The sequence below is a fragment of the Scaptodrosophila lebanonensis genome, unplaced genomic scaffold, assembly GCF_003285725.1.
Source record: "Scaptodrosophila lebanonensis strain 11010-0011.00,11010-0021.00 unplaced genomic scaffold, SlebRS2 tig00000155-arrow-arrow-pilon, whole genome shotgun sequence".
NCBI lineage: Eukaryota > Metazoa > Arthropoda > Insecta > Diptera > Drosophilidae > Scaptodrosophila > Scaptodrosophila lebanonensis.
Genome location: NW_022060594.1, coordinates 124,709 through 137,160, shown reverse-complemented (window position 1 = coordinate 137,160; position 12,452 = coordinate 124,709). Strand labels below are relative to the sequence as shown.

Here is a 12,452-nt window from a genome sequence, read left to right as displayed (position 1 = left end):
AATTCACTCAAAACAATCCACTCAAAAAAAAAAGAACAAAAGAAGAAAGCAAAAAAGGATCTGGCCACGCCGCTATTCACTCCAACCTCACATTTCACATGTATAATGCTAATTAATGAATCATTTTCACACGGATTTTAATTTTAAAAAAGCGAAAAGATTAATTAGGCATAGAAATAAGTTTGCTTTACATTTTGCAGTTGTTCTCTTGCCAATTCGCAGCTGCCTCACATTCGCAAATTTAACCAAAATGCACTTTCACAAACTAATTATGTGGTTGCATTGAAAAATATTCAATGTTGATGCATGGAGGTTTAGTTATCAGCCATGTGCGTTGATCAACATTGAATATTTTTTAATAATAACGCGATTTGTATAATAATAACAAATAAGTCACTTTTATTTGCAAATAAACGCCCGCGCTTAGAATACTGCTCCTCCCGCCGACGTTTGAGCAGCGCTGTGCTCGAATGCAGACTAACGATGACCGCTTATCTCTCATCCTCTCCGGCAATATTTAACTGTATTCGCGCTCCACTTTCTTGAGGCCGGTGGAAAAAAAAACAATAACAAACCCCCACCACTGTCGCAGATCTGCCGCAGAAAAAGGCAGTGGGAGAGAGAGAGAGGAAATGCGTTCTCTCTTACGAATTATGATTATTACGTATGAAAGGAGTATGCTAGGGCTATTGTGATTTTGTGATTGTTGTTGTTGCTTGGATTTTGTAATTATGAACTTTTAGGTCGTGCTGGTGTTTTGTTTTTCTCCCGTCTGCTGGGTGTATAGAATAGAACAAAGAATTCAATAAAATGCAGGAAATTAATTAACATTGAAGCGCCACTACAAACTGGAATTCAAAAGGCGACACAATTCAGCTTTAAAATTGCACTACAAATAATTACATGTTTATATTTAAAATAAAATTGCACAAAGTCCATTGCCAAATTCAAATCTAATTTAATTAAAGGGAAGCTAGCAGCTAAAGCTTTTCAAAAAAAAAGTGATTGAAGAGGCTTACACAAGTCCAATTGTTGGTTTAAAATTTAATAATTAATTACGGATTATAGAGTTGACTGCGCCCAGCTTTTTTACATACAAGTACATTAGAAACACTGCGATGCATTGATAACCTTTTAACCCACACTCCTTCCAAAACTCTTTGCAGAACAATTGGTTTATTATATATTTTGCTTTTTTTCAACAATTTCCATTTGAAACAGTTACCTTTTACTGTGAGTCGTCATTTGAACGAAATGTCGACATGATATTATGGAAAATAAATGAAAATAATAAACAAATGCAATTTTCGATTGTTCCATCAATTATTTTTGTCCTTCATCGGGCTAATTTGTTGCATTTATTTGCTGAGCTGTACAGTTTTTTATCGTCCTTAGCATTTCTGCAGGAGCTTTACTACAAGTATTTAGAATAGAAGAATAAAATAAAATATAATCGTGTAGAATGGTAGAGTATAGAAGAGCAGAGAGTAGAGTCGATGTAAATGGAAAGCAAAGACCCAGAATCTTAAGCGACATTCTGTACTAAATAGCTCCGCACACCAAAGGACAAACTTAATTTGATGGTACAAGTACGAGTTTGTTGGCGTATCCCTTCAAATCCGGGCACTTTTTTCAGCCAGTTCTGTACGGTAGTGTGCATTGTAAAGCACACACGGTTGTATACATAAGTTACATACTTATGTTGTGTATACACATACATAAGTATCTACGTATATACTCGTATGTGTATTATGCCATGTAAGCCGTGTCAGCAGCCATTGCGGCATTGGCCAGCAACTGGGCCTGGGAGCGACTGTCCAACAGACAGTCTGCCGACTGTCCCGACTGGCCGGCCAGTCAGTCAAGTGTAAAATTAAAAAATGTCAGCAGGAAATTCCTTTGGTGTCGCTTCAATGCTGCGCATTTTTTGTTACACATTTTCGCGATTTTTTTTCTTCGCGTCGCCTGTCAAATCGACCCTCCACCTCTGCCTCCAGTTGCCGGGCCAGCTCGGGGCAGGGGGCAAGCTTTAAACTGCCCACCATAAGACAGGCACTTGAACGCAACTTGCTGCCCAAATTGTAGCTCACAATTAGCGTCCATTGATGCTCATTGCCGGCAAGTTAACACCAACCGTCCGTGGGAATGGGCAAGGATTCGGGGATTCGGGGATGACGCAGATAACTTTTGAATTTGGGCGCCGGCTGACGTGCGGTTTCCGTTGCCCAGGTGAGCCCAGTTAAGGCCCAAAATCCGTAAAGCAAATCCGACAGGCAAATCTGTGTAATTTGTGAGTTGCTGGCAAGCGTGAAACATTTTTGTTTAAGGCCCAACAGCCGGAGGCCTCAAAGGCCATTGGACAGTGCGGGATGCGGGGTGCGGCAGTGGGTTTGGACTAATGTCAAAATTCAATTGAAATTGAAAAATTTGCCAGAAAGGGAAATAAAAACAAATAAAATTATGTTAATGCCCACAAAAACACACGCACCGAACGATATGAAAGCGAAAGGACGCTCAGAATGGGAATGGCAGCGGAACGAAAGACTGCGCAAACAAATTCAGGAAATACACCATAAAAGGGGGGTTGTTTAACTGGGGGGCACACATACCCGCACCCCCAACCCCAGCTACACACACACACACACACACAAACACACACACACACAGAGAGAGAAACATTCTTATCACATAACATAACTGGCCGCAGACTTGATCTCAAATAACAAAAACACAAGGGCGGTGGTGAAGACGAAGACAACAAAGGGGAAGGGGCAGAGAGATATACATACGAATATATCATATGTGCATATTTACGAGGGCTGATGCAAAAGTCTAGAGAATGTACAATTCTTTAAATGCCATTAGCTGCCTTCATCAGACTTTTTATTATATTCAGCTTTGAGAATGGGCTCTTTTTTTTCAATCATATATATACTATAAGTTAACACCCAGCAACATAACACCCCACATTGCTGCCCCCTTCTGACACCCGCCACTGTGGCACCTTCCGTACTCCGACCCTGACCATCAGCAGCGAACGTTGACCCATCAAACTGCAGCGGCGCTGCCACGTCCTATATTTTCTATATTTCGACCTAGGAATTCACAACTAGTTCAAGTAAATCTAAATAGACTATCGGTTCCAAAATGAGACATAAAGTCCTTAAAACCAACAAGCAATAAAATAATAAAGAGTATTAAAACAAAGAGATTTAGTAAATAAATAAACACTAAGAGGTAACCCATTATGTGGGTGACCTTAACTTATATATTGATAATCTCTGAGTGTCCAAAACTTTGCAGTTGCAGGAGGGGGCTAAGTCATAAGCAACATCATCGATCGTAAATATCGTCGCTAAAATCGTCTGTCATTAAGTGAGTTTCTCCTTTGAGAGCAATTCTTGAACTTTGATCTGCTTTTGCTTCTGGTTTGTTTATTGCTCTGAATTGGCTCCAGTGTGACCGTATTTTTCGATCAACTCCACCCATTGAGTCGTATGACAAAAGTTAATTTTGATTGAGGGATGAAATTATTAGCTTCAATAAGTTTCATTTGTGTATCTTCGTTTGAAGGCAAAACAAAACTACTACAAAAACTTAAAGAAATAAATAACTAGTATAGCCTTTTACCTTTTTACCTTTTTTTAAAAATAAAACTTTGAAATTGAACATTTTTCAGTAAGGTAGTGTGCGAGAATTTTATAAGACTTTTTTTGTATATATTTTAAGTTAAAAAAGAACTGTTTCATGGAGTACTGAAGTTTATTTTTAGCTAAGTGCGAGTCTCTTCTTAAAACTTTCTCAAAATTGTGGTTTTCAGCTAAACACCTGGGCTTTTTATTTTTATAAATGTATATCTTTAATTATACTGTTTTTATTTACAATAACTTAAATTAAACTTATAGAAAAATACAAATACAGCTTAAACTAGAAGTTTAGTCTTATTGGCAATCTTCTTAACCTGCATCTTTTTTTCTTAATTTAGAATTCAAGTTTGTTTGGCTTGTATAAGCCCATTTAGCTAGACTGCAGAAAAGTAGAGGCTAGTTTGTTTTCAAGAAACTATTTCTTAGAATAGGAAGAACTAAACGATCAGCTCTCGCATGTGTGGCAGGGGTGGTGCTGTTTGCAGCCAAGGGTTTCTGAAAACATAATTTTGCAAAGATGTGGGCGGCAGATAGCCAGACTTGTGGTCGTTCTCTTTTTAATTTCAGAGATTTTAAAATGCAAATTTGATACCGTCATGCGGCAGAAGACAAATTTCGGATGAAAGTGAAGGTAACTCGCATGAAATATGAATGGCAATGGGGCGAAAGGGAGTGTCCAAATATCGGCGACATAAATGGCAAGAAGTGTGAACCGAAATTGAAGTCAAAAAACTGCAAAAGCCGACAATTTTAAGGTATACTACAAAAGCAAAAATAAAATATTATTACTTATTATTGATAGGCAGACAAATAATGGAAACTGAGTGGTGTTTTAAAATATATTGTAATCGTAATCATTTTTCTTCATTTTTGACACCCCATCGCTGCTGTCTACCAATGTATGTATTGATATATGTATAAGCCCGTGTGTATATAGTTTAGGAGGGCGGGCGAATGTACATAGCATTTCTATTTTTTATGTTTCGCTCGCAATCGCCATAATTTTCAATATTCAATGCCCGATATCGATTATGCGACAGCCGACAATATAAACCCGATGTGCCGACAGGCATAAAAACGCACATAACAATAAAAATAAATAAAAAAGAAGCGGGGGAAAAAAATGAAACAAAATGTACGCGTCGTGCGACCACACAGAGTGGTGTGGAAACATGCGTGATTCCGCAACTTCTGAGTCAGGTGCGGATCGAAAAATCTCGCAATAAAAAACCGAATGGCTGCTGACTCGACTAAGTCGGAAAACGAATTTTATTATAATAATGTGCTTAGCCTAGGGGTGGGCGTGTGTCTTTTTTATGCACACAATCGATACCTCAAATTCATTCGATATCTGCTACATTGCAATAACATTTGTGGGTTTCTTATCATTCAGCTATTTACATAAACCACGAAATATCGGTTGAGTAATTCAATTCTGTTTACAATACTACTAATTATAACAAGGTATTTACATAAATATTCTCCCGGCCATGAGGAATAAATGTAACTTTAACTTATATCAGCTTTCGGCGTCAACATACTCCCGGCCTTGGAAGCTCCTTCCAACAATCATCTCGTCAGTCTGATATCGGTAGTGGGCAAAGCTTGTGTATATTCCGCTTAAACAATCCCGCCTTTGTTTTCACCGTGACGACCCGAACAGCTCCGTCAGCGCCAGGATGAACTTCTTGGATTCGCCCCAGTACCCATTGTCCTGGGGGAGTATTGTCTTCTCCAATAAGAACCAAGGTCCCGCGTTGTAGATTGTTGCACGTCGATGCCCATTTTCTCCTTTCTTGCAATAAAGTTAAATACTCCAGCGACCAGCGTCGCCAGAATGAGTGATGCACCGCTACGATTCTCTTCCATCGATTCGTTACTGATAATTTCAGAATATCCTCATCGCACGCTTCGGTCATAGCGTTTAACGGACGTCCGATTAAGAAATGACCTGGCGTTAAGGCTTCCAAGTCATTTGGGTCTGAAGACAATGGACAGAGTGGCCGCGAATTCATAACGGCTTCAGCTTGTGCAATGGCCGTGGCGAGTTCCTCATAGTCTAGCGCCGTTCCATTAAAGCACCGCACCAACAGCTGCTTAGCCACCTTCACAGCGCTTTCCCAAAGCCCTCCAAAATGGGGCGAGCGAGGGGGTATAAAATGAAATTGAACCCCGAGGCTGCTGCATTGGTTTTCGATTCGACGTTTGCCAGTTTCGTTCCACATACGATCAGTCAGCTCTTTTACTTCACGAGCTGCGCCAACAAAATTTGTGGCGTTGTCGCAAAATAGCTCTGCGCTGAGTCCACGGCGCGCAAAAAAACGTTTGAGGGCGGCAATAAATGCATTTGTGCTAAGGTCCGACACGAGCTCCAGATGGCAAGCCTTTGTCAGGAAGCATACAAAGACACACATATACATCTTGGTTGGACGTCGTCCTCTCTGGTGGAAATGCATCCAAAACGGGCCGGCGAAATCCAATCCTGCTCGTTGAAACGGATTCACACCCGTTTGTACTCTGCTCGCTGGCAGCGAGCCCATAATCTGGTTTGCCGCTACTGGGCGCTGGCGAAAGCATGCCAAGCAACTCCGCACTGTCTTGCGAGCTAGCTTTCGAGCATTAATGACCCAGTACCTTTGTCGCACAAAAGCGCATAATGCATGCGCTCCGGCATGCATATTAGTTCGATGTGTGTACTCAAATAAAGCGGTTATAACAATATGATTATTCGGCAATAAAATTGGGTGCTTTGTGTCAAATGGTACATTAGCTTGAGACAACCTGCCACCTACCCGAATAATTTCTATCCCGTCAATTACGTCTAGGAACGGATTGAGCGCTTGTATTTTCGCGGATCGAATAAGCTTGCCATCGTGCAATTTTACGATCTCTTCGTGAAAACTCAAACTTTGCAAATTAAATATTATGTAGTTTAATCCACCCTTTACTTCAGAGGCTGTCAGCGGCTTGGATTTAGCTAATTCAATTTTTGATATGACCCGACGCCAGCGACAAATATAGCCAAACACGCGAGTCAACTTAACAAAATCTCTTGCATATTTACATTTGCTAACGATATCCTCCACAAGCCTTTGGGGACTGGCTACTAATGTGAATTTAGAATTACGTTGCTCGGGAAGTGAATCAGAGCGATTCCAATGCACCGCGGGCCACTGATCTTCTGGCTGCTGCAAGAATTTAGGACCTTTCCACCACAGCGACGAGTTTCTCAATTCGCTCGTATGCAGACCACGAGACACTATGTCTGCTGGGTTAAGTTTCGATTCTATCTTAAACCATTCATCTATACTAGATAATTCGTGGATTAAAGCGACCCTATTTGCAACAAAGGTGGTCCATCGGCTAGAATGAGAGGCAATCCAATTAAGCACGATGGTAGAGTCTGTGAAATACCTGACGCTAGAAACATATCTAGGAACACACTTCTTAACCTTGGCCATCAGCTGGACCAAAAGTCTGGCGCCCTCAAGTTCTAAACGAGGTAGCGATGTGACACGAACTGGTGCTACCTTGGATTTTGCCGCCACCAAATTGACAGATATGGTTCCTAGCTTGTCTATAACCCGAGCGTATATGGCTGCCCCAAAGGCACGGCAGGACGCATCCGAAAATCCATAAAACTCAACCGTGTCTACTTCCCCTGAATTTGGGATGACAGCTCGAGGCAACGAACATTCGTGTATGAGTTTTAACTCGCTACGATATTTTTTCCACTGTATGGCATGACTGGGTGGCAAATCCTCGTCCCAACCCTGCTTCAATAGCCATAACTCTTGCATGAAAACTTTACCTAATATAATAATGGGGCTCAAAAACCCAAGCGGGTCAAATAATTGCGCTAGCTCCGATAATACTACGCGCTTAGTGACCACGTCCGAGCACTGCGCACCGTAAGCGAATTGGAACTTGTCACTAGTCGACGCCCAACGTATCCCAAGCGTTTTTGCAGCGTCGGTAACTTTAAGTTCCAACGGCTCGGTGCTCTCATCATGAGAGGCAAATTTGAAATTAGAGCGCCATTTATGAAGTTCAAATCGCCCTAACTTTAACAACTCTGTCACTTGCTGTTTTAACTCTTTTAGCTCATTAATGGAGTCAGCTCCGCAGAGCATATCGTCCATGTAAAAGTTGCGCTTCACTGCTTCACTAGCTAAAGGATATTGATGACCAGCCTGCTCAGCTAAATAATATAAGCAGCGAACTGCCAGGAATGGTGCTGAATTTGTACCGTATGTTACAGTTTTCAGCCGCAGTGTCTTTACAGCTTCAGTACGCTCTTGTCGCCACAAAATACACTGATAATTACAGTCACCAGATTCTACTAAGATTTGTCTATACATCTTTGAGATGTCAGCTGTAAGCGCATACTTGTAGAACCGGAAACGAGTGAGTATATCGAATAAGTCCGGCTGCAAGGTAGGGCCTACTAACATGATATCGTTCAATGAGAGCCCATTGCTCGTCTTGCATGAAGCATCAAATACGACTCTTAATTTAGTCGTTGAGCTTTCTGGTCGAATTACTGGGTGGTGAGGCATCACGTATCTAACATTCTGTACCTGTTCAGACCCTACCTCCTCTAAATGATCCAGCATCCGATATTCTTCTATGAATTCTGTGTAACTCCTTTTGAGTTCTGGATTACGAATGAGTTTTCTTTCAAGGTTCAAAAACCTGGTGAGAGCAATACTATAAGACTCTCCTAATTCCTCTTTGGGTACTTTAAAGGGCAGACGTACCACGAACCTATTAGCAGCTGTCCTTCTCACAGATGAGACAAACTGCGTTTCGCACGTCTGCTCAGCCTCTGTATACCTGTTTTCTGGCTGTGAAATCTCTTCACACTGCCAAAATCTTTGCACCAACTTGTGCAGTTTTCTTGTATCCTCTTGGTCGGAACTTGGTACTCGACTAACAATTAAGGCATTCCTTTCACTTGTTATACATTCACCTACAACAATCCAACCTAAAAGAGATTTTTGAAGTAATGGCTTATTTATGCCCATTTTAATTTGGCCTGCTACGATAAGCTTAAAGAACAAATTAACTCCGAGCAGCATAGATATTTCATTAGCTGAATCGAAGAAGGGATCTGCCAGCTTTACTTTTGATGGCACGAAAAAGCCTTCTGCTGACGCGCTTGTTGCCGGATTGTATCGCGTTATTTCCTGCAATACACTGAACTTGTCTGTAGCTACGAAATTTGTTGCCCTGGACTTGATGGTAGTCTGAACTTCACCTAAAATTCTCGACTTGGCATTTCCTATTCCATTTAGCGAGTATTGAACATCCTTTATATTGAGTTTCAACTGTGATGCCAAACTGGTGGTTATGAAATTCAACTGACTACCTGAATCTAGTACGCATCTGCATTGCGAATATTTACCGTTCGAATTCTGCACAAGAACTACCGCCGTTGCCAAAAAGCTTGTTGTCCGACTTGGCAGTATCGCACTATGCAGTGAGCTAGGATTATCTTGCCTACTGACAGGACAATTGCTTGAACCTTCCACTTCCATTGCTGATCTATGAAGCAACTCATGATGTGGCTTGTTACAAGCCGAACAACGCTGCGCGCTGCAATCCTTTGTTTGATGACGCTTACTAAAACAGACAAGACATATTCCAAATTTTTTAACTTCGTAATATCTTTGCAACGGTGACAATGACTTAAACTTTGGGCACATCTTCAAGTGATGTGAACTCGAACAACTATAACACAAGTTAGTTGCAGTATTTCCCAATGCAGCAGTTAGACTGGCCCTTTTGCTGTCACCCTTAGCATTTGATTTGGCAATGACTGCCTTTCTGACTTCTCGCCCGGCTAGATTAATTCCTCTATTGCATAAGAATTGTGCTAGCAGCTGCCAAGAAGGTAGCTTGGCGCAATCATATTCGCTCTCCCACTTCTCTAGTGTTTCATCGTCCAACTTGCTACGAACCAAATGGAACACGAGGGCCTCAAGAATTTCCCCTTCATTGCCTAGAGATCGAAGGGCTACAAGTTGCGAATTCACTGCATCTACCAAACTGCCAAGTGACTCTGCGTCTGCATTCTTAAGTCGACGAATATTGAATAGCTCACTCACATGCGATTGTACGATAATAGCTTTATTTTCAAAACGATCCCTAAGTAACTGTAAGGCCTTCCTATAGTTGACTGCAGATAATTCCAAGCACTCTATAGTTCTCAATGGGACAGCGCTTAGACATGACTTCAAATGAATAAACTTTGACAGCTCATCAATGTCATGGTCTGCCTCAATCAAGGTAGTGAATGCGTTGTACCAACTAGTCCACTCTGTATATTTGCCAGAGAATTCTGGCAGCTTCAACATTGGCAATTTACCTACTCGGGAAACTGCAGCACCATTTAGCAATGTTGAATTGGCCGATGGATCTGTTCCGATTACTGAATGACGCCCCCTTTGTGTCAAGTAGCTTAAAATCTTCGCCTTTATATCACAATACATATCTTCTATAACTTGACGTGTTTCGTATTGGCTGGCATCTTCAATTTTTGTCTCAACTTGGCTCTGGATGTCACATAATTGCGTGAAAATTGATTCAACTAAGCTCAAGCGCGCCTCTAGCTCTGCTGCAGTCATTGACTGGCAATTGTTTATAACATAATCTTTATTACGATTAAGAGAATTCATTAAACTTTCGCGCGAAGAATAAAACTCCATTTCTTTCATGTTTCTTTTTGGAGCCATTTTATTTTTATTCAATTACCCCTCAATAATAATATTAATTAATATTAATATTATTATAATCTTAACCAGATTAATAGGAGCCACTAGAAATTTTGACTTTTTTATACAAACAAACAACGAATTAGTCCCACTGTACCAACTGTACGAGCCTACAGACGAATATATGACCAAATTTAATGTTCGTGTAGGTATGTATTTATGTGCGTTTAATTATACCGCAACAACTCCTATCTACGCCAACAACAACAACAATGTTTGAGAGCAGCAACAGCTTCAGCTATTCTAACTGTTTCTCAAGAAGAACAGCAAGAATTTCGTTGCCTTACTTTTGATGCTCTCAGTACATGTGCACTCAAAATCAATTCAAGGTTAAACGGTAAGTAGTTGCCGCTTGCATTTACGTATACATACATATATATGTATGTATGTACAGCATATGTATATGAATTAACCTCTTCGCGAATTTTTCACAACACGTGTCTCACCAATGTACCACTGTATGCCGCGTAAATATTTCAATTATATTTTACTTACAATATTTGAATAGTCAACACATCAAACTGAGAATATGTATATGCCGTGCAAAAATACTAGGAGCACCATGCAGAAAACTACTCACAGTCGAATGTTAGAGTTGAAGCTGCACTCCAATGTGCACCAGCATCCAATCTCCAGGCTGATATATGTCCAAATATGTTAGAGCTCCAACAATGAGCTCCAATCGGGTTAGAACTTTGTCCAAGAAGTCCCTGCTCGGGCGCCAAATGATTCCGCAACTTCTGAGTCAGGTGCGGATCGAAAAATCTCGCAATAAAAAACCGAATGGCTGCTGACTCGACTAAGTCGGAAAACGAATTTTATTATAATAATGTGCTTAGCCTAGGGGTGGGCGTGTGTCTTTTTTATGCACACAATCGATACCTCAAATTCATTCGATATCTGCTACATTGCAATAACATTTGTGGGTTTCTTATCATTCAGCTATTTACATAAACCACGAAATATCGGTTGAGTAATTCAATTCTGTTTACAATACTACTAATTATAACAAGGTATTTACATAAATATTCTCCCGGCCATGAGGAATAAATGTAACTTTAACTTATATCAGCTTTCGGCGTCAACAATGCGAATAACCCTTTCCCTCCGTTCAACAACAACAACAACAACAACCCCATGTGTAGTCCCCTGTCCCAGCCCTCTGTTATTTTAGACTCAATTTAAATAAGCGTTAAGCTGCAAATTGTTGTTGGCCAGTTCTGGGACCAGCAGACTCAAGTCGAGTCGAGCCGAGTCGAGTCGAGACGAGACAAGTTGAACCGGAAAGCAAAATAAATTCAACTGGCACGCGTCCCGCTTGTTCTGCATTGTGCCGACAACTGTAATGCACTTGCCAGTTACATTGTCTCATTGTCACGCTTTGCTAGACTTTGCATAATAAGATGACACTCCGCACAGAGAGTCTCCCACTCCTGCAGCACATCCTTCGACTCAGCCGCATCCAGCCCATCCATCAGATCCACTCAACTTTAAGTTTAAGTGAAGTTCCAGAGCATATCTCTCCTTTACCTCGACCTTAGCATGCTTTGTCTGTCATCTGGTCGCTTGGCAAGTCCTTTTTGGCAGGAGCAGAGGCAGCAGAAGCAGAGACAGAAGCAGAAGCAACGTAGATGCTGCCGGCAGTTCAAGTTTCTTAACCGAAAGTCAATTTATCATAATTTAAAATATATTTGACTTAGCTTCCTGCCGGCAAACTAAACTGGTGACGCGCACATAACAGCAAGTTCGTCCTCATGATGGTGGTGGCAATGGGGTTGGGGTTGGAAGTTGCGAGTTGGGATTGGGGATTAGTTGGGTCGGGGTTGATATGTACAGCAAAAAACGATCTAAACTTCAAAGCTAACGACCTTGTTGGAGGCACATGTGTTGGTTGTGCCTTCAGCCTCCAGTCTCCCGATCTGCCAGCCATCATTCTCAACAAGTCTGAGGCAAGTCCTTGCCAGCCCTTGCTGCGTCCGGTGCGTAATCGCATTAGTTGCACATTTCATAGCCTTGACAATACTCTATG

General features: G+C 41.2%; 1 protein-coding gene across 1 annotated transcript; it reads right to left on the bottom strand.

Moving 5' to 3' along the window:
• Positions 1 to 4,886: 4,886 nt before the first annotated feature.
• On the bottom strand, positions 4,887 to 11,504 carry LOC115629498. The gene is made up of 2 exons (XM_030525977.1): positions 7,062 to 11,504; positions 4,887 to 7,010 (listed from the first exon to the last, which is right to left on the bottom strand). Exons 1-2 carry the CDS (start codon positions 10,382 to 10,384, stop codon positions 5,225 to 5,227), a joined length of 5,109 nt encoding a protein of 1,702 aa, XP_030381837.1. The 5' UTR covers positions 10,385 to 11,504; the 3' UTR covers positions 4,887 to 5,224.
• Between the last annotated feature and the right edge of the window lie 948 nt (positions 11,505 to 12,452).